General features: G+C 39.8%; 1 protein-coding gene across 5 annotated transcripts in view; it reads right to left on the reverse strand.

Annotated features, from left to right (window-relative positions):
- LAMA2 (laminin subunit alpha 2) overlaps positions 1-23,580 on the reverse strand; it is a 515,739-nt gene that overhangs the window by 345,801 nt on the left and 146,358 nt on the right. For all 5 annotated transcript variants that reach the window (XM_050949373.1, XM_050949372.1, XM_050949374.1 and 2 more), the window contains exons 2-3: positions 13,353-13,526; positions 8,840-8,952 (exon numbers count right to left, since the gene is read on the reverse strand). In XM_050949373.1, the coding sequence (XP_050805330.1) occupies positions 8,840-8,952; positions 13,353-13,526 (287 nt within the window). The remainder of the gene's footprint in view (positions 1-8,839; positions 8,953-13,352; positions 13,527-23,580) is intronic.

The raw sequence follows: 23,580 nt of genomic DNA on the forward strand, positions 1-23,580 counted from the left end.
CTCTGCAGCGTGGGGCATGGGTCACTTGCTGGTGGATTCTCTGCAGCTTCAGGACTTCAAACCACAATTTGAAGACTTCAATTACTCAGACATAGGTTAGGGGTTTGTTATAGAAGTGGATGGGTAGGGTTCTGTGGCCTGCTTTGTGCAGGAGGTCAGACTAGATGATCATATTGGTCCCTTCTGACCCTAAAGTCTATGAGTCTACGTTGCTCCCTAAAGTATTAGTTTAACAAGTCCCAACCATGTGATTTGAGTCAGGAGAGGCAGGTCAACAGAAGGGGCTTTGATCCACTAAATTAGAGGGTCTCTGAACTGAGACTGCAAAGATCTACTTTCAGAATCCAAAATAATGCCACAACTTTTGTGTAATCATTAAGATTTAGGACTCAAAAAGTGGGTTGTATCTCTTTTAGGAGAGAAATAAGTGGACACAGACACTGGTTTAATAAATTCCAAACATCTGGCACTTAATTTACACCATGGTACACACAGTTCCTATGGAATACAGCTGTGAACAGAGATGGGACAGCAGAAAGGCCTAGACTTATTTACTAAAAACTTCAGCAGTGGCTCTTCAGAAAAAACAACATAATGTTTTTCAGCTTACATACATGTTCCAACTCCAGTTTGTTTGTAACTTTCTTGTTCAAACACTTTTTAGGGGGAAAGTTCTGACTAATATTTTCAAACATGAATGTCTAAAGTTATGATCCTAAATCCCTATTTAGGAACATAAATAAAAGGGCACTAATGTTCATTTGTACTGAGTAACCACAAATCCCAAAGTCAAATGGGATTTGTAGGTGCTCAGCATCTTTGAAAATGAGGCTAAGTTTATTGAGAAAATTAAGTACAGATTTAAGAGCTTAATTTGAGACACTGAGGTTTGAGCATGCAACTACCTAAATAAGACCCTGACTGCTGCTCCCTCAAACTTCAACAGGAGCTGATGCTCCTCAACATCTCTGAAAAACAGGCCTCATTTTGATATATAAATATGGGTTTATGTGCCCAATTTTAGGCATCCAAGTTTGAAAAAACTGGTGTCTCAGCCTAAGCTACATCTCTAATGAAAGTGTGACTCTCTTTGCTTTCTGTTGACCAAGAGCTCTAAAGAACAGCTGAACTTCACTCCAGGATCCCTTCTGTGGTGTGCATTATGGGAATCCTGCCCTGGTGGCTGTAGGGAACTTCTTCCCAAGCAGTCATTAGGGCCAGTCAGACCTTAGATGGACACAAGTTAAGGAGGAGAGAGTGTGCATGGCCCCTTCACAGAAGGTTTCTTTCTCTCAAGCATGAATCAGCAATACTACTACATTAGACCATCCTGGAACATAGCTCTGGGGTAGATAAATATTAATAGGTTCTTGATACTAACGGCTTTTGATATTTTTTGATCAGGCTGGGTACTCACAAAACATTGATATTCATAATTTTTCTTAGCTCTGTTTATATCTGGCTCCAAATGTTCAAAATCATAGCCCATATTACAGATATATTTTAAAACACAGCTGCAGATGCATAAACAACTCCATTGCATACAAACCTAAATGCTCAAGCTTTACAAAAGTCTGTAAGTAAAAAAAGTACTTTACCAACATGATGAAACCATCCATTTTTATATGTGGAACCCACAATACAGCTGTGAAAAATTATCTTAAAGGCATTATCATATCCTATTTCTATTGGTCTTACTTTTCCTTTCCATAACTGTAGTAATCAAAATGGATTAAATTATTTTTTCCTATTCATCTCTCTCCCCATAATGACTTTTTTCTAATTTGGTGGTTGTTTTGCAGAAAATTTTGCTTTGATTTCATCCTGCCTTCCACTGACAGCAGTGTCTCTTAAGGAGTTTTTCCCACCGACTGCTATACTGAGTTTTTATAGTACTAGCCTGAGTTCTATCCTGTTGTTTTCACGTTCCAGCCTTTCTCAGTTTAACTTTTCACAGTTGCCTAGCTCCATCATGTCTCTCCTTCAGCATGTAGTGTCCCAGTTCTGCAATGTCATGTATATAAACCAAACAAAACCAAACAAATAACTCTCCCTTTTGCAATTTTCTTCTTCATGACACTATTCCTATTAAGTTTATGGAGGAACTGAGTAATAAGGCAGAAGTTCATTTTCTGTGGTTTCACTCATGGGAAATCAACTGGTTCTGTTCCAAAAGATAATCAACCGGTTCACTTCATAAAAGATTATACTGAACCAGATGAAAATCCTCAAAGTGATGTTTGAGCAACACAAAATCATGAAATAAGGAGTTCAGAGTATACATCCATGAAAGTGCTGTATGCATTTCATAACTGGGAATGGGAGAACTGCTTCAGATGAAGTAATATGTCTCCCTCTCACTCCCAGCCATTCTATTTTTTATACAGCTCGCTCCACATGGTGTATCTGGCACTGTTCAAAGCACTAAACATGCTATTTGAATAGCAGAGTCTCTGCCTCTGAAAGCTTGCTTTCTAAAGGCACTAGCAGCTAAAATACAACTCAAAACATGAACAATAGAACAGAACCTTTATCAGAAGTCTTTAGAAGTAGGAAAGCAAAGGTGATGGGGAGCTTAACTAGGGACCCTACCTCATTTTTAAACCAAATTTGAAAGAAATATTTTGAGATTCTAATAATTTCAAATTATGTTGCTTTTTCTTTTTCTTTTCCAGGACTAGAACTGGAAGGGATGACCATCTCACCTGCATCCACCTATCAGCTTCCCCATGGATTTGCCCGTTTTCCCTATAGAAACCCTGCTAATCTTTCACAGTATCTTCTGACCATTAGAGGACTTAAGGGAATCAATATCACAAGGAGTAGAACTTGCAACTCCAGACCTCGATGGAAGTCCACGTATTTCCAACTTTTCCCTATTTCCTTCCCCTGCCCTTCATGAAAGGGTGTAATCCTTTTGAAAAGGAATACTTTCCATTGTGCTGGAACTGATCTCATTGCATCAGAATCTCCCCTGCTGCATTATGAGGATGAATGCAAAACTACCCCTTGCTCCTAAAGCTAAAACCCAGTGTCTAACAAAACCACATACAGAAGGCACAACACTCCCTGTTCCTATGTGATGCACACTTCATAGATATGGTGCTCCCACTACATGGAATAAAGGGTCCAGTTAAAATCAAATTCATAATTGCTCCTACTACACTATCAGGCCAGCCCAATGTAAGTGTGTTTATCCCCAAGCAAACTTGCCATATGAACAGTCTGCACAAAGCACATTTACATTTATCAAATTCCATTGAATGAATATTTTTGATCAGCTATTAATTGTAACAGAATAATAAATCTTATACAATATATGTACAATGCTTTTCATCCACGAATCTCAATATGCTTTATAAATATGACTCATACCTCAAAAACACTCTTGTGAGGAGGTAAATGATGACGTAATCACCATTGTACCAATGATAAACTCTTGCAGAGAGAAGTTATGTGGCCATCCCAAGCTACCCCCCAAAATTAGTATCAAAGTCATAAGCAGAATCCAAAAGTCTTGATTCCTAAAACACACTCTAACCACAAGGCATTATGGGTAAAGTTTTTAACTGCACCTGAGTGAATTAAGAGCTTAATTCCCAGGTCGTAAGCCCTTTTAAAAATATTTTACCCCTTTTCTTTAATTAATGCAAAAAGAATATAATTGCCATTTTTAAATGTATGATAATCTTTCTGCTTCTTCTAAGTTAGATGTGTCACCTATTCAAATAACTCATTAGTTATTACTAACTATGATGCACCATTACTTTATTATGCAGACACAGCAAAGAGTCCTGTGGCACCTTATAGACTAACAGAAGTTTTGGAGCATGAGCTTTCGTGGGTGAATACCCACTTCGTCGGATGCATGTAGTGGAAATTTCCAGGCACAGGTATATATATGCAAGCAAGAAGCAGGCTGGAGATAATGAGGTTAGTTCAATCAGGGAGGATGAAGCCTTGTTCTAGCAGTTGAGGTGTGAAAACCAAGGGAGGAGAAACTGGTTTTGTAGTTGACAAGCCATTCACAGTCTTTGTTTAATCCTGAGCTGATGGTGTCAAATTTGCAGATGAACTGAATCTCAGCAGTTTCTCTTTGAAGTCTGGTCCTGAAGTTTTTTTGCTGCAGGATGGCCACCTTAAGATCAGCTATAGTGTGGCCAGGGAGGTTGAGGTGTTCTCCTACAGGTTTTTGTATATTGCCGTTCCTAATATCTGATTTGTGTCCATTTATCCTTTTCTGTAGAGACTGTCCAGTTTGTCCCATGTACATAGGAGAGGGGCATTGCTGGCATATGATGGCGTATATTACATTGGTGGACGTGCAGGTGAATGAACCGGTGATGGTGTGGCAGATCTGGTTAGGTCCTGTGATGGTGTCGCTGGTGTAGATATATGGGCAGAGTTGGCATCGAGGTTTGTTGCATGGATTGGTTCTTGTACTTTATTATGCAGTGCAGTCATAATAGAAAAATAATACAATTGCCCTCAAAAAGTATGGAATTATTTAATGAAGGAAATAGTAATTATTTTCCTAATTTTCTTCATAAAATTAGAATTTGCTAAAAGCATTCCATGTATAGTCATAATTATTAGTAATAGAACATACTGCTAATGCATTCCTGCAAATTACAGTCCATTATTTGAAGAAATAATGTGACAAATCTGTTTTTAAAAAGTTACATATTTTTTGTACTTACAGCAAGAATACATCAGTAAAATCACTGGCAATTATTGAATCTCATGTTTGCCAACAAAGATAAGGAGCAAAATCTTTTTTTTTTTTAAATGATGCATCAGAGGCATCTTGTGACCTTCATCCATTCATGGTGACTGCTGTCTGTGACCTCAGCTGGAATAGACATCTCATTTTTTACTGAATACTCTATTAAAGCCTACAGCTCTGTGTGTACAATCAAAACTACTTCTTATAGTATAGAGCTATATATTTGACATTTTAAAGCCATGAATATTGATATATATCACTACCGTTGGGGAGCAAAATTATCCCTTGGCCTATGCAAGGTGGTAAGTGGTAGAAGGTGCCTCCTTAACTGCACAGACTACTCACATTGCCAGACAGAGCATGGGGAGAGCACAGGCTTCACAATTTCCCCCACTTCTGTGAAGATGGATAGGGAATGAAAGGACAGATCTTTGAATCTGCTCCTCCGAAGCACCGACTGCACAGCTGAGCTGGTGCAGAAGAAGTCATCTGATACTGGTCTACGCTTTCTCTGGGCTATACTTGGAACAGTTAATTGTGCAGCGACCATAGGCTAGGGGTAACAGTACAATCTCCCCCTTGCACACCATCACACACTTATGTTTTATTTAAGCAAACTAATATAGAGGTCACAGTGTGCTAATTGTAATATGCTATTGGTATCTGCAGAAATTCCTTAAATACAGTCAAACCATCATCTCATGTACATTTCAGTATAGGCACTGTAACTCTATAGTCACCACAGCCCTTTTTATGTAAGCAAGATATATAATTAAATAAAACTCTTCTTGGTTTTTCCCTGTCACAGTTTGGATACCAGCACTAAAGGGGATGTACTAGTTTATGGGGCTGGGTTTGACATAAAGGAATTATTGGCAGATAGGGGAGCCTTATTCTTAAAACTGTAGTTGAATGAAACCATCCTACTATCTAACAATCAGAGAAGGAATGTCTTGGGGAGGGTGAATGGTGAAGGGTAAGGATGTTAATTTATTTCTGATACATGAAAGCTATTTGCATGTTAATGTATCCGAGCCAGCAAGACAGAAAATCAATGTATAGGGAGAAGGCAGGTAATAGTACCTGTAAGGTCAAAGGAACATTTTTAAAGGGCAGAAGGCTAAAATCAAACCTGTTCAAGCAAAAACCAAATATCTTATTGGATAAAATAAAAATATTCATTAGACACTGGGCCAGGGATATGAGACGATGACATAGGTGAGTGACCGGAGCAACGTCATTTTCAATATAGTAATTGTGACGAGCTGGATTACAGAACCTGTTTTCCCTGCCATCTTGGGACTTCTGAACTCTGCCTTCTCGAGTCTGATGCACATACAGACTCAGGTCTGAACCACATCCCCCAAAATCTGCAGACTTAACTGAAAACAGCTTAAGAAGTGTTCCTGTCTCTAGCACCCAGATACTCAGTTCTCAATGAGATCCAAACCCCAAATAAATCCATTTTACTCTGTATAAAGCTTATACAGGGTAACTCTTAAATTGTCTGTCCTCTGTAACACTGATAGAAAGATATGCACAGCTGTTTAATACCTAGGAGGGCAATTACTTACTCTGGGTTAATTAATAAGCAAAAGTTATTTTATTAAATATAAAAAGTAGGATTTAAGTGATTCTAAGTAACGACAGACAAAACAAAGTAAGTTACCAAGCAAAATAAAGCAAAATACGCAAGTCTAAGCCTAATACATCAAGGAACTGATTACAGATAAAATCTCACACTCAGAGATGTTTCAATAAGCTTCTTTCACAGACTAGACTCCTTTCTAGTCTGGGCCCAATTCTTTCCCCTGGTACAGTCCTTGTTCCAGCTCAGGTGGTAGCTAGAGGATTTCTCATAACTGCAGCCCCCTTTGTTCTGTTCCACCGCCTTATGCCTTTGGCACAAGGTGGGAATCTTTTGTCTCTCTGGGTTCCCATCCCTCCTTCTAAATGGAAAAGCACCAGGTTTAAGATGGATTCCAATACTAGGTGACATGGTCACATGTCCTATAAGACCCCAAGCCTTCATTCTTCCCTGCCTAACTCACAGGAAGGCTTGCAAGTAAACAGAGCCATCTACAGTAAATTGTCCTGGTTAATGGGAGCCATCAAGATTCCAAACCACCATTAATGGCCCATACTTTGCATAATTACAATAGGACCTCAGAGTTATATTTCATATTTCTAGTTTCAAATACAAAAATGATTCATTCATACAAATAGGATGAACACACTCAATAGATTATAAGCTTTGTAATGATATCTTACACAAGAGACCTTTTGCATGAAGCATATTCCAGTTACATTATATTCACACTCATTAGCATATTTTCATAAAAACATACGGAGTGCAATGTCACAGTAATGACAAAGGTGGTTCCAGGGTTAGAATGCTAATGATAGAAGGAACTCACACCTGAACTTCAGAGCGTCTCCAAGGTATAACAGGAGCAAGGGACCATGTCTGCAAATCCATTGTCTCAAATACTCCGACCGCTGCAGCACCGCTAGAGGGAAAGTTAATATAAAACAACCACAAGCATTTTTACTGCCTTGTATGTAGATGGTGGTTTGTCTGTTCTGAGGAAATGAAAGAAAGAATTCTAGAAAATTAAGCATCATATTTTGATGGATTTTGATTAACTTCAAGGGTGAGGTCCAAACTAGACAAGGCTAGGGACTCCTAGTCCTAGATATGTTTTTCTTGTACTCTTACATTTGATTTCATTTTATTTTCTAATAAACTGTGTTTTATTCTAGGCTTTTTTTGGACCATTGACTCTTTCTGGGATAATCAGCTACAAACTCCTGTAATCCTGTGGCAAGGTTAATGGTCCTTCTGAGAAGTAATAATTGAGGATATGCAACACTCAGATTTTGGGTGAAAGCCATAAACCAAGAAATCCTACCCAGGGATTAAAGTAGATTGAATCAGGAGGTTGTAGGAGGATCTCTGCACACTTAGCTACAGAGAAGGGAAACTTGTGAGGACTGTGCTACTTACCCAAGCCAGGGAGAGATGGGGACATTCCCCCTTTGCTTTTACAAAGGAAAAAAGAACTGCATTTTCCTCACATTAGCCCATCCTATAAATAATCTTGGTATATGGGACAAGCCTATAGATCACAGAAAAGAGCGAACTTTGAGGGAACCTGGTGACAATATTCCATTGTTTTGGGGATAAGGTGAAAGCCTATTGGATTATCTAGTCCATCTTTAATTTCTATGATATTGAGTAGCAGGATGAAAAGTCTAATAGCATGATGTGTATTTCTGGTGACGGATAGTTATTCTGTATTTGCATTAGCACAATACAAATAAAACTACTTCTCCTCTAGCACCCAAAATCCTTTTGCTTGCATGTCTGGCATAATCCAGCAGATCTGTGAGCATCAAATAACGGTATTCCAGAAAACTACAGCTGTCAAGAATACCATAGAAAAAGTCAGAGATGATTGGCAGAAGATGCAACATGAAACCTGAGGCTACTCCTACTGAGTCTATGCAAATACAACAAGCCTTGTTAACACTCCAAGTAGCCCAGGTTTAATTTAAAACCAGCTGACAGCTTGCAGAGCCTTCAGTAACGAGAAGCAATTTTTTTAAAGGTTTTGTTAGCCCCCTCAAAAAAACTAAAACAAAAAAAAAACAACTTTAAGTGCACCTATCCTTATCAAAGCTGAAAACATTCTTAGTGCTTTATTATTTTAGTAGTTAAAAAATGCAGCATTTTAAACCTATTAAACCTTTAATAAATTTGTTGCCCCCACACATACCATTTTAATTAGACTTATTTCTAAAGATCTAAACCTACAGCTGAAACAAACATTGAATACTTCATATTAGACTAATTCAAAATGTCTTAAAAACAAATAAACTGAAATCTGATCTTTATGAAAAAAAACAAAAAAAAAAGCAAAAAAAAACCATATATGTATTATGCTACAATGAATAAGCTACATTGTGCATAGTCCATATAACTCAGTATGTTATAATGAAGCTGGCAGTATCTTTATGATCCAAAAGCATCACTGACAAAATAAGGAATGATGAATGAGACAGCAATTATGTGAGTGAGAAAGGTTTGCAGAAACAAAGAACAAACAGTACCTGTTGAAGGTCCAATGTAATGGTAACATGATGGTATTCTATCCCATTTTGGATACTGGGACTCTGCCACCAAGTGTTCTTCCCATCAATTGCATTAGTTATTGGGTGTCGTTCTATTGGACCATTGGCAATATGTAAAAGAAAAACATCTTTAGAATTGTCAGCAGTGATTTGGTGGTCGCATTTAGTTAATACAGGATATGAATATAATATTGTACATAAAAGTACTTCCATGTGTTTGTTGGTATTATGACGCAGTATGCAACATGCTCCACCTGTGGGGGAGGGATAGCTCAGTGGTCTGCTAAACCCAAGGCGGTGAGCTCAATCCTGGAGGGGGCCACTTAAAGATCTGGGGCAAAAATAAGTATTTGGTCCTGCTAGTGAAGGCAGGGGGCTGGACTCAATGACCTTTCAAGGTCCCTTCCAGTTCTAGGAGATAGGTATATCTCCTATTATTATTAAAGGTGAACCACAAAGCGTTATTATGAAATAAGAATCAAAAAGACTTTTTAAACCCCCAAATCAGTAACAGAATACAAGTATAGACTTAAAATGACAAAGTAGTACATTAAAACAAAATAACTGATCATCTTTACTTTTGAAGGAAGTTTGATATTATATGTTTGCCTTGCAACCTCCAAGAAGACCACAGCAACCTAAACCAGCATCTCCAGACAGGTAGTGTGAGATCATCAGCTAATGTAATGAACACAAACCAGGAATTTAGGACTTGGCAGGCAGGTGAAGGAGAAGGTACTGTGGTTCATGTGCTAGCATTTGTGTTTGGAAGTCATATGCAATCATGCAGTCTTCATGCAGAAAGAAATTTTATTCTATTCTACACAGAGCTCATCCAAGAACTACCACTGTAGTATTTGAGTGCTTTATAATCCACTGCTTAAGAGGTTTCCATCTCTCTCTCTCCCCTCAAGGTTCTCCTCAAGACCCTCTGAACTATTTATGTTATGGTATTTAGAAGGTATAGGGTCTTGCTTGCATTCTCTGCATTTGGGTAAACATCACCCAGTAATTGCAAAGAGTATTTTTTGTCTATCCATGGTTCAGGAGGATCTGCTCTTGTGCATACAGGATAGTAGCCCACCCACAATTCTAAAGGATCTGATCCTGCACCCACAGAAATCACTGATTTACCTGGGAGCAAGACTACATCCAAAGGAGGAAAAAAATCAGAAATTATTTACACAATAATGTGTCTCCTTCCCCCAGCTGCTAGATAATGAAGATATTATACACAGTCAGAGAATGTATTATTCTTGTGGTATCAAGCACATGATAAATGTTACCTTTTCACTTAGAATGACTTCCTAAAAAATACATTGCTAGATACATAAAATGGGAAGAAAAAGAAGTTATTTATTGTTCTTAGATTCCTAGGGGACTAAATCAAACTGGAGAGTTTACCGACCTTTTATTTGTTTTTAAGTCAACCAAGCAGATTGAAAGTCTGTTTTTTTGAGGTTTCGTATCACGTCAGCTGCCTGTGGAGGACAGGAATCCTGCCTCATTAATGAAAGCCAGAATGTCTGAACATATTTAAAGAAACAATTAAAGTGTTTTGTGGGAGTGAGGGGAGGTGTCAGTCCTTAAAACTGCAAATGCCAGAAGTGTATTTAAATATCAAATGATTCAGCGGCACCAGTAAGCACTAGCATTTGCTTGTTATAATATTAGTGGTACAAATGGAAGCATAATTGGTGTAGGTAATTGGGAAATATTTGCCTGAATATACAGTTAGATCAGAGGCAGTTGTTATAGAAATCAGGCAGGGAGTATAAAGCAACAGCCCAGATAAGAAGCCTCCCCTCAAATACAATAGTCAGGTTTATACCCATGAAGAGGGACTGCTCAGATCCCACTCTAGCAACAGAGCTATTTGGCTCAGGCCAAGATGGGAGGGATCAAAAGCTGATAGAGAGCGAGAGAGAGAGAGATTGCTGCAGCAAGCTGGCTACAGTTTGGTCCCCAAAAGAATGTGGGACTTCAAGGCTAAGTCATGTCAAACTGGAGCCTCAAGAGGAACAAGAAAGTAGGTAGGGCTTCTGGTTTTAGGTTTAGGTTTTAGGTATTAACCAATCAATACCTCCAATACAATATTTTTTTAAAATCAGGGTTTATTCAATAAACAATGTAAAAACTCCAGTTTCTAAGTATCTAAAGGTTTGTCTAGAAGGAGGCGTAATGTGCTCTCTAAAGTGCAATAATATGTTGTGCTTTAATTAATTGTTCAGTAATCTGTTGTGCATGCAGACCCTGCTGGCGTGCACTAAAGATTCCCCTACTGCACTTTAATGTAGTGCTGTTTGAAACAGTACTACATTAAGGTGCATAAGGCAACATTACAAAGAGATTATTCATTACAGTATATACCATTGTATATGTACAATATAAACTCCAATTTTTGCACATCTACAAAATACTCAAAAATCAATAAAAATACACTCTGAAAAATGTCACTGCATATTATCGCTATCCACAAGGGCACTTGCAAGTAACAAGTCCATCGGGCTTGCTAGGTATTATGGTAGGCTACCTGGGGGGAGGGAAGGGAAATACAGAGACCCAGTTAGGGAGTGGTTGTGCCACAGAGCCATGTCCCAAACAGAGTGGAGGCAAGGCCTGCCACTCAAAACACAGAGGACTGGAAAAAAGGCCTCTGCAGGACAGCTTATCCAGGGACCATGACAACTGGAATCATCTCTGTATTTAACACAGAGAGAGAGAGAGAGAAAAGCTGATGCTCTAGGCACTGTCAAAGCTAACAACTCTGATCATCATTACAGCTCCGGTCTTAAAATGTGTGCTTGCAAAAATCATCTGTAAATTCAACTCAGGGCTCCTAGGTGATTGTGATAGAAGTTGTCTAATTGGAAATTTTGATATCAGTCTCCTCCAGCCAAACTGATGAGAGATTTAGTCCTGAAAAGTGGAGTTGGAAGATGAACCAACAATTAACTTTAATCTCCATTATGAAAGTTTAATCATAATTAATCTGAAAACATTGATTAGTTGCTGGCATGTTTTCCCTATTTAACATGAGAGAGAAAATAATATAACATTTGCAAAAGGGACAGGACTGAAAAGCTACTCCAAGGACTAACCTGAATGATGAATGATAAGGGGAATCACACCTCAAGTAAGCCCATCCCACTGTTTCCTTTAATTTGGGCTCACCTGCGATTAACGAGGGAGTCTGTGTTCATTTCCTCCTACAGTACTTAAGGGGAGGCACACCAGACTCACAGATTCCAAGGGGATCACTTAAAGTCTGGTTACATTACATGCTACTCTGATTAATGAGTCATCTCTGTTTAAATAAGGCTCTTCAAACTGCCGGATTAACATTAGGAAAACCTTAAACTGAGATGTGGCTGGCTACAAAAGACCAGGCATTCTAACACCAGACAGTTGAAGGTTAATAAGAGTGAAAGACACACAACCCTATAGCACTTGTTTGTTTTGATATATAAACGAGACAGCACTGTCCAGTGATTGGAGCAGGGCACAGGGATGTGGCAACCCAAAATCTATTCCTCACACTGTGTGTTTGGTTTGCCTTGTGAATGATCACAGATTATGTATTTTTATTATTAACAACATATTTGGCTCTTCCCAAAATGGAGGATGTGATTTTAATTATACAAGAAATTCTTCAGATTTACCTTGGAGAATAGTGCTAATATGCTGTTCATTTCCGTCACTGAAAGAGCGGGTGAAAATATGTGAATACTACCATACAGCTCTATCTCGGTTCTAGTCTTCCTCGTATGTACTTATCGTGTAGGAGGTACAAAACTCTCCTTGTGCCTGATAATAAATTAATGCTTGAACATTGATTTTACCCTGAGGCTGGTCTTTAAAACAAAATAATTTTAGCAATGATCAATTATAGTGTTAAAAAATGAAGTATTAAAAAAACTCAGTGGTTTGAGGGCTTTTTAGTCAGTGAAATTAGAATTAACATCAAGCTGAGAAGGGGTGGAGGTGCGGGAAAATCACAGAACAAGCTTAAGATAAATAAAATTGGCCTCAACCCCAAATTAAAATTTTGTAAATTATTAAAAAAAACTCAGAATTTTCAGATTAAAATTAAGGACCTAATCCCATATTTAGGTACCTAAAAAATGGCCTGATTTTCATGAGTGTTGAGCAATCACAAATCCGTATGAATCAGTGAGAGCTTCAGAGACTCTAATATCAGTTGCTGAACATTAAGCACTCTTTGACCCAACGAGTTTAATTTAATTTAAAGGTAAGAATTTTGCAAAGCTAGCCCAGGCACGAAAAATTTGTTTTACTCATATCAAGAGGAATTTTCCAAAGTAACCAAGCCAATAAGCTAGAGTTTATTCTTCCTCCTCCGCCCCTCTCCCCCATCCATTGCCAGTCATTTGGTCACGAAGTCCCTAAATATGAATGATCCTAGACAAAACTCTCATAGAAATATTTTCTGAAGAGCATGTCTATTAAGGTAACAAAATTGCATACATACGATGTGGAATCCTACTGTTCTGGTCACAAATACGACACTGTGGGGGGTTTCTTGCTGGTTGTCCAGGTACATGTTCGACAAGTTTGCAATACATTTCGGAGCCTTTTTCTCCACAGGTAGCATTGGTTGTGATGATAGCATTGGCAGCCAGGTTCAGCACTGCTGGAAATAATCCTGGGGGAAAAAAAACAACAGAAGTGAGGACAGGACGAGTTCAGTAGCACAAACAGAAATATATATACTTTTTAAGGCAATAAAGCAAAAGACCTAAGATTCAATGGCTGTATATATACTGAAGAATGCAAACACCTTTCCATTTTTCAATCTAGCTTTCAGACATCTAGTTAAAGGCCATTACTAATAGTGTCATCATGCTTACTATATTCTAAAATCTGATTACAAAAAATATCTTGTCGTTACATAAATCTGAAAACATAGTACTGTTGTGTTATTTGAAAGGTTGGGCAAAGTAGCTTACTCAAAGTATCATCAAGAAATGATATTATAAGCAATTCAAACTCTCCAGTGACTGACAAGTTGGACGTTATTTGAATCACATCTGCAAATTACCTGTGCAACTTCTTACACTCTATTTTCATCTCCGTGGCAGAACATTACCCATCTTGCCTTGCATACACTGTATAATTTGTGTTACATTTTGACTTTATTATTGTTCTATATAGGTTCTTATACAACTTTCATCACTATTGTATCTGAGCACTTTTCAATAGGTCATGCAGCAACAAGACTAATATCTGTCATGTGTGGTTGGTTCTCTCTCTCATCCTCTCCTCGGGGAGAGAATTGTGTGTGCAGCATTGTTTTGATAGTTGTTGGGAGGGGAGGTTGTGTGTGTATAATGTACATGCTGGTATATGTATTGCACGCTGTGATCCTCATTCAGCAAAGCACTTAAGCATGTGCTTTGCTGAATCAAGGTCTATACGATGAACAACACGGCAAGTAATGAAGATTACAAATCCTTTGAGGAACAATCATTAAGTAAAGTCTACTCCCCTTCCCACCAAATGCTGATCAAATCCAGTGAGCTGTAGAAAAAAAATGATCTGCTGAGGCAAACTGATGTGGTGGGTTGAACTTACACATTAACCTTTCATGCTAGAAAGCAGTTTTGCTTCTTCAAAACTGCCATTACTGCAATTTAACAAAAATAAACACAGGTGGAAGTAGTTTGGATTGGGACATTGACAGATCTATCTGGAGATTTGCACCAATGTCTGCCTGCCCCTTGCCTGGTTCTAGGCAGTTTAATCAGCTTTAATTTATGCAATTTTAAAGAGCATAAACCTAATCTCAAAATAGGTCCTTTGCTAAAACTGGTCTTGAAATTTTTGCACATTTATGAAACTCCTTTGGTAATGACTCTCCTCTTTCTCCTTGATGTACTGTGCTAGCTGAATTAATACAACATCATGCAGCTGATTCCTTTTGACCTGCTAACTCTGTTCTCCTGTCTGTCCCTGCAATTAACCTGTTTGCCATTTAATTACAGAGCTCAGTGGTCATGGTACAGTTATCTTCTGACATAAGTTAGTGACTCTCCAGCTCACTTCAAAACAATGTTAAACATATTGCTCGAGTAAGGCATCCAATTAGTTAGCCACTTGTCCAATTTGTACAGTCAGTCAATCAATAGCTGGGATTTTATTGAGTTTGCAGCTTGCTGCTTCTTTACAGATTACAGCTCATTTTCATTGCATTTTAAAATCTATATTGTTATACCCGTTGTATTTCTGTTCAAAGCACTCAGTGATATTTATTGCTATCTACAATAGGGTTGCATGCTCAAGACTGGGTAAGCGTTGCAAGCGCATATGAATTGTGAACCGCTGTAGAACCACTTTGACTTACTGCCTCCTTATTCCATCTTGGGGCTGTGTAATGTTAATAACATAAAAGCCAGTGATCAGTTAGCCACAATATGACACTGGCACTCTGTTTTGAATACAGCAACTAGCTTCCTCTAATGGGATCCCAGCATAAGAAGAGAATATGGCACTGTACGAAAAGAATTCCAGCACATGATCTGGTGAAAATAAACCCTGAGAAGTATTGGAGAAGGTGACAGATAGCAGCAGAAAAAGACTACAGCATGCCTGTCTCTCACTTTTACAAATATACATTCACACTATGTTGTACACATTCACATACTATATTTTATTTATATACACACTTTATATATGCACATGTATGTTGTGTATGTTAAATTTACACACACAAACTACTTTGAAACCTACTAGTGAAAACGCTATATCAGAGCTAGATATTTATTATTATATGAGGCAGCGCCTAGTTAATCATCATATTGTTAGATGTTTCATTAAAGAGACACTGTTAAGGTCCCAGTGCTTCAAAGAGAGAAGAAAACTTGTCACTTTCAATTCCCTGCTGGCTCATAAGAATAGAGCTGACAGGAAGAGCACAGAAGTTGCACAAAATGCATGCATACTTCTACCACATACCCGGCACTTGGGCTTTGTTGCTAGTGAGTCACTCAGCTTTGGAGCTGGAATTTTATCACAGTTGATAAACATATTTGCATACTGTTTTACGCAGCCAGCCCTTCTTTTGAAAGGGTGTTGGTTATTTTTTCGTTTAGGTTGACATTGTAGAACAGGAAGTGTAATTTTTATGGGGCAGATCACAGATTGTCTCTCTTGACAAAAGCCTGTCAGCCTCAAGATCGCAAGAGAGGCCATTTTTGGAGCCAAAATGAATGTCATCTTTCCTACAGTTCGGGCTGCATTTGTGCAATTTAATATTAAAGTGCCCTGTTATGCTTTTGTTATTGAGATGCAATAAACACATTTTTCTCAGGGTGCACTTTCTGCGACCCCCAATTTGCATTTTGAATTATGGATGCAGAAGACATTGGCAAGTCCCAATGAACAGCACCCAGAATTTATGTACTGCAATTTATTTATAAATTATTTGGACAAAATATGAACCTGCTTTTAAACCCAGATATATGGTTATCCTGCTTTTTTCCCTTGTGCAGATGTATGGGATCGGGCATATGGAGCTTTCATGGCTTAGTTTGGGCCACCCCAACATGGTGGAGAGTGGCATGACTCTATACTAGCACTATCAATGATGTTAGCCTCCTCAAAAGGAGCAGGAAGAGGTAGGATCAGATGTCCATGCTCTACAGTTCCTCTCTGCTCCTTTTCCAGAGCCTAACATCATTAATGGTGCCCTAGCATGTAGCTGTAGCTCCTCTCAGCCATGTTGAGTTGGTCCAAACTAAGGGGTGAGTCTCTTCTTCTGAACTACCCAGCAGGGTTTTCCAGGCACATAAGGTTGTTCACAATGCAGCCTTTCACAGGACAGCAGCAAGTTCTCTCCACAAGCCACAGAAAGAATTCAAGCTCTCGTTGCAACAATGCCCCTCTGCAGCCACTGCCTCCCAAAGCACTGCTGTGCTTTTAAGTGTGCTGAAGTGGGGAGCCTGGCTATTTAGACCGACTCATAGCACCCAGGATCTACCATACTTTTACGATACAAGTGTGCAATTCTAGCAATTCACAAATGGAAAGCACTGGTTGGCTTGAGTCTTATAAACAGATTCTTTGAATTTAAAACGAAGATTTAAACACATTTGTGGTACTGATCCAGACTGTTTATACTTTCCAAAAGGTTCACATCACGTTCTCCCTCCAAAGTCAGTGAGAAAGAGACAAGAGATCCCTACATACTGAGGCTCACCTTGTGGAGTTTCTTTCAAACTGTCTCTCAGAAGGAAACTCACCCAGAGAGCTCCAATAAAGAGAAGGAAAATCTGGGAATCTGCAGAAAAAGGAAATTCCAGTCTTGCGGACCTAAAGTCCTTGGTGCTTAGGAACAATCCTTCAATTCTACTCGGTGGACCTGATTCATCACTGCCTGGATCCTTAGGTAGTCATTTGCACCTGTGCAAAGAGGGTTTAATGTACTACTGAATAGGAATGAAAATGTTTCATACCCATTTGCACAGTGCATGTAAAACTACCACATGTGGTGCCAAGTGTTGGAGGGTCAGGCCCTGGAGGTCAAGGCTCACCTCTGTCAGCCTAGCTCTCTCAACACCCAGGCGGGCAATGGACATATTAGTCAGGCCTTCCCCCTTTTCCCTCCCTCCTGCCCTTGGCAGAGAACAGCTTCACTGTGAAAAACCTGCCAAATTCTGACAATTAGTCTTGGGGGCAGGAGAGGAAGGAAGATTTGTAGTTAAGCCACTGATCTGGGACTCAAGGGATTTGGGTTCAATTTCTGGCTCTGCAACAGTCTGTGTGATTTTGGGCAAGTCACTTGGTCTCTGTGACACAGTTGCCTATCTCTAAAATGAGGATAACAGGGGGCAAGGGTCACACACTTTGTTGCTTCTGCAAATTGAGCTCACTGAGCACACCATGGGCTCCTTGAATCCCTCCATACGCTGCCCCACAAATTCCCTGTGTGCCACCCTCCCATCCCATTCTATGTCAAGGTCTCCCTGCAATGCCATCATGCCAAGGGTTCTGTGTGGCCCCCCATTCCCTTTTGCACCCCATCCCAGGGTCCCCCATTCTCCCTCCACCAGCAGTTCTATATGCCCCCCCATTTTCCCCACTGACAGGGGTTCTGTGTGCACACCCTTCTCCCATAGTCATGTCTTCTATTCTCTCTCTGCACCAACCATTCTGCGCAGGTGCCCCATAGACATTAGGGTAATACAAATAATAGTTTCTTCTTCCTCTTATACCACAGCCTCTGTGTGACCCCCCCCCCAACTCTCTCTCACAGCAAGGTGTCCCATTCTCCACCCCCCACCAGGAGCTCCCTGTGCTTACCCCATCCTCCCCCCCCACACACAGCATTCTTATTCTCCTCCTTTCTTTCCATTTTCAGGCTGTTGACTTTTAAAACTCTATTGGAAAGATAGACAGAGCTGAGATGGGAGCTGATGGAAGGTGTTAAAGAGTGCCATGAACTAGATCATTGATCTATACACAATTACAGACCTTGTTGAAACTGATGTGTCTGCTAGCCATATGCCAGGGGCTATGAGTGTCCCCCACTTTCCCTTTCATGTTTTCCAGTTTCCACAAAATCAGTATGATTCTACCCATTCTGCCTAGAACATCCCCCAAATTTTTGGACTTGATTAACTGCAGCATTCAGAAGTTATCACAATACATCCAAACAGAGAAAGGCCACCAAGCTGAGTCTAAGGCCTCACAAATTTGGTCAATTATTCTCCTCTCACCCAAATACCCATACCCTTTTCTATCTTGTATATTTAGACGGCAAGCTTTTCAGGGCAAAGACTGTTTCTCACTATGTGTTTGTGCAGTGCCTAGCACAATGGGGATCTAGTTTTGTTTGGGATCTCTTGGTGCTACCACAATACTATTGTCTCTAATACTTACTATGTGTCATTATGTCACAGAGTGACTCTTATCCATTTCATTCCCTCACATCACAATATGCCTGCACATTAATGGAGCACTGACTTTGCTACCTGCTCCATAAGAAGAGGAATATGCTACAAAAGATACTGCTCTCCCCCATCCACTACTCTCCTCATTTTATTTTGTATTTGCTGCTCTCTGTGCCTCACTGTAGAAGGAAACAGAAGGACCTAGATTTCAAATGTTTCTCCTTTATCTACTTAAGGCTTTCTTAGTACCCCAGACATGTAAAATTCACCCCCAATGAAATGGATGTCTTAGCACTATCCTATTACCTACTTATCTAGGAGATCCTCTCTTCCTATGTTACAAGACCACAGCTGAGATCAGCAAAGGCACCTGATCTGGAGCCCCACTTATAAAAGGAGGGAGTAGCTAGTGCAGGGTATTTTCTGTAAGGATCCCTCTCAGCTGTTCAACTCACTCCCAGCATGGTCCAAAATAGTCCTAGCTGATTGACCTTCGGCACCCCCTGAAAAACCCAGCTGATTTTCCTATCTGTGAGGGACTGGGAGGACTCTGGTGGTAAATGAAATATGTTAACTACACCTCTATCCCGATATAAGTTGACCCGATATAACACGAATTCGGATAAATGCGGTAAAGCAGCATTCCAGGCAGGCAGGGCTGCACACTCCAGTGGATCAGAGCAAGTTCGATATAATGCTGTTTCACCTATAATGCAGTAAGATTTTTTGACTCCCAATGATAGTGTTATATCAGGGTAGAGGTGTATGTTTTCAACTGTTGGACGATTATATGTTAATTGTTGGGCACAAGTTGGTGGTGGTCTCTGTAGCAATCTACTAGCATAACTATTTTTAAATTATGTCAAGGAGCACCTACTGAAATCTGTTTTTTACAAATGTGGATATAAATCCAAGTAAATAAAAAAAATACCTTTCACATTAATCTTCCAACCACTCTAACATATGCTATTTTGACATTTAGAACATATTTTTTGGTTTTATTTTGTTTTTCACATAACCAGTTCATTGCAAATAATTGCAGTCAGACCAGGCCCCTAGGCATTGCCTTTAATTTGGCTGATGGCAGATGGCACAGGGAGGTTCATGGAGAAAGCCTTACATTCAGTACTAAGGAACATTTGATTGTACTATATACGTGTAGGTATTATTTAACATTTAGACTCCGGTAGCACCTAGATCGCAACCCGGTCAGCATCCCATTTTGCTAGGAGCTGTACAAACAGACAGAAAACAGCAGTCCCTGCCCTAAAGATCTTACTATATATATATGTTCTTTAATATCTCATAAAGAACCGAAGGGTTTTGTTACCATTTTTTTCTTAAAGAAAGTTCTACTGAGACCTGTGTCCCCATGCTTTCTTTTAACACACCACTATTGGACACAGTGTACTTCCTCCAATCTTTTTCTCAAAACACCTCTCGTCTCTTCAAAGCAGCAAAAGAAAACAGTCTGCCTAAATGTATCTAACTTTTCAAACCAGTCTTCCTAGTCTGCAAAGTACTTTGAAATCTTCGTGCAAGCAAGCCGAGTCGTTTGCCACTGAATTTGTATTAAAAAGACAAACGAGAACATGCCAATTTAAGATGTTCTAAGAAGTGTCAGTGGAAAAAAAAGAGATACTTGTCTGTTGTAGTACTAAGCTATGCTAGTGTGTGGGAACACAGTGGGTAGAAAAAAACTAGGACAAAACAAAACAAAATGTTGAAGCAAAGAATGGTTTCCAGCTGTGCACCACAGGGAGTAACTTAATGCACTCAATCCACAATGTAGATTAAGAGTTTTATACAACTGGAAAATAACTCCAATTTGAAAAAAATAACTGTCCAGACATGACAGTGCTTGCAGACAGGAAAAAATGACACTAAGCCCATTTGAACAGCTGCAGACAAAATCAGAGAGCACATACTGTAGTTCTAGTTCACGTTTGCTGCTCTAACAGTTCATATAGTATTAAATAGTTCCATTCTCTTCTATCCCTCAAAAGAAAGAAAATGTCTCTCTTTGTACTGTAGGACAATACCTTTTTAGAAAGAGTATTTTCATCTTCAAGTCAAAATACACAGCATGAAACTCAAAGTAACGCATTTTCTAGCACTAAACAAGACTGCGCACAATATTTATAACTAGTGGGGGCATCTGGAAAAGGAAATATTGATTATCTAGTGATAACTTCTAGTGCACTTCTATGGCCCCTGACATCCAAGTATCTCAAAGGACCATAGAAACTTCATTGGTTTAGCAATACAACACCTCAGTTACCCCAATTTCACAGATTGGAAACCGAGTCACAAAGAGATATTGGGTCACATAGATACTTGATCACCCCCTAGGAAGTCTGCCACAAAGCTACGAAAAGAACCCAGATCTCATCTCTCAGATCTGTGGCAGCAAATTGGTTTACAAAGCATAGAAGGCAAAACAGAAAATGGATGACATCTCGACCCTATTGCAGTCGATGACGGACCACTCAGTGAGATCAGCAGAGCCATAACTTTACCCAATAACCCATATGTGATGGGGTATTCACCCCACATCATACCTGAAGGGGTTAAGGTGTCCCAGAAGAGGCCAATTAACTTTCACATTTGCACTGAAGGGAAGCCCTGAGATTTATAAATACTAATGCTGATGGAGCCTGAAGGGGGGGGGGGGCAGGGGGAGATGATGATTAAAGAACAACAACAACAAAGATTGGACAAAAAATATAAAGACAGGAAGTTGGTAGTAGTGAGGGGGCTATAGCAGGGGGGTCTGCAGTTACTCTCTGGGAGCAGAGAGACTGGGGAGGAGGAAACCCAGGTGGGAGAATAAGTCTGGGATCCTAGCCCTGGAAGAAGAGTCACCCTGGGTAGTTGTGAAGAAAGAAAGCCTGAGAAGGCAGCGTAGGGAACCAGCAGCATGGATAGTGACTGTATAGACCTTGGCTACTGGTTATAGGGTCTCTGGACTGGAACCCAGTGTAGAGGAAGGGCCTGGTTTCCTCCTCCCAACCACGGGGAAGTGGTGCAGGACTGCTGGAAGTTCCATCTGGACAGCTGGCCTGGCACGACTTTGGTACCCCAGAAGTGGGGGGAACCATAAAATGACCTAGTCAGAGCTGAGTCACAAAAAGAAAGCACCATGAATTATGGGGAAAGAGACTATTGCAGTCATGGAATGACCATCAGCAGAAGTGGCAATACAGGAAGAAAGCTGCTATGCCACACCTGGTCAGGAGGAGGCACTCATGAAGTAAAATATATCCTATTACACCATCATTTTACCGATTTATCCTGTCTTGTCCCATGCAGGGAGCAATAAAAGCAATGGAACTTCCTGATATGACTGGGACTAAGGTATACTGAAGATCAAAAAACTCCCCAGGAATTCTGTCCTCACAAACCATCGAGACAGTGGAAGAATATTCTTAACAGCATATTTAGAGCTCAGTTAGAGCATCTCATTGGTTTTCTTTTGGGGATCACCAGAATATTTATATACCAAAGACCATACAAGCATGAAACAGGGTCACTTTCAGGCTATGATTTTCAAGGGAGAATAAGGGTACACTTACACAAGCCTAGGGTGGTGGTGGTGGGGTTGGGCTTGAGAGCCCAAGCTCCAACTCAAGCCACAACTTCAAAGTACTGTGTACACAGCTATTTTTAGAGCTCTAGCGTGAGCCCCACTAACCCGAATGTGCTGACCGGGCTGGGAGGCTTGCTACCATGGGCTGTGTAGACATACCCTGAGAGAGTGAGGTACTCAAACCACATTAACTTTCCAATTCCCTTAGGCACCTTTGAAAATCTCACCCTATATACATATTGTTGTAGAAATTAAACTATTAATGCAAAATGCAATAACTATCAAAAGAGTATCTGAAGAAAATGGCAGCATGTTCAAAGCTATTAATCAGACAGCTCCATGACTGTCTTTGAAGCCCACACGAGAGTAATATCATGGTTCTGATCAGCCAACTAAGCCTAATGAGGAGAAGTTGAAAGGACCTCTGAGAGATTGTATTGAGCTATGTGGGACATGCTGAAGGAATCCCAAACTTGTGTTGGTCTCTTATTCTAATCTAGTGTGCAGCAGCTTACACATTCCCTATATTTCATGAAAAGGCTCCAGTCTTTGTGTAGCTGCTATGACTGAGTTTTCTGGATCTCCCTTAGATGCTAATTCTCCTGGAGACACTCTGTGGTTTTCCCAAATGGCTAAACGAGGCCTGTCTGAATTCTATTCCAACTTTACAAAACAAAATAACTGATATGGCGCATTGACAATGAATAAGAATAAAAACATGAACTGGAGTTTGTCAAGGGAGAAAAAACGCCACAGACAAAGTTGCTCTCTGGCAAAGCCTTAAGCCTATAATCAAAATGTTGTTCTTTAAATCTACACATTTTGCCTTTTAGAGACATTTCATTTTCCACATGAACAGCACCTTTTGTTTTGTTTAGATATACTCCCCACTTGTCTTGACAAAGCTATTGTTTTATGCATGGGAAAGCACTATTATGTGCTTGTCCTCCTGGATGTGGAAAGATATCAAACACTAAGCTTTATACTTCATTTGTGCAGCCTTGACATTACCATCTAAACTGCCATCCACCTGGGGAAACCAGAATTCGAACCACTGCAGAACTAGAATTCGAACCACTGTGGTACTTGACCTGCAAATCTTTGCAAGTTACCCAGAGTGGCCTGATCGTCTGCTCTGTTCCAGTGCGAGTAGGGGTGAAGGCAACACACGAGCACAGGTAAAAAGCAAGCACTTGCAGTTCCTCTGCATTGAAGAAAAA

Source organism: Gopherus flavomarginatus, chromosome 4 (genome assembly GCF_025201925.1).
Source record: "Gopherus flavomarginatus isolate rGopFla2 chromosome 4, rGopFla2.mat.asm, whole genome shotgun sequence".
NCBI classification, from domain to species: domain Eukaryota; kingdom Metazoa; phylum Chordata; order Testudines; family Testudinidae; genus Gopherus; species Gopherus flavomarginatus.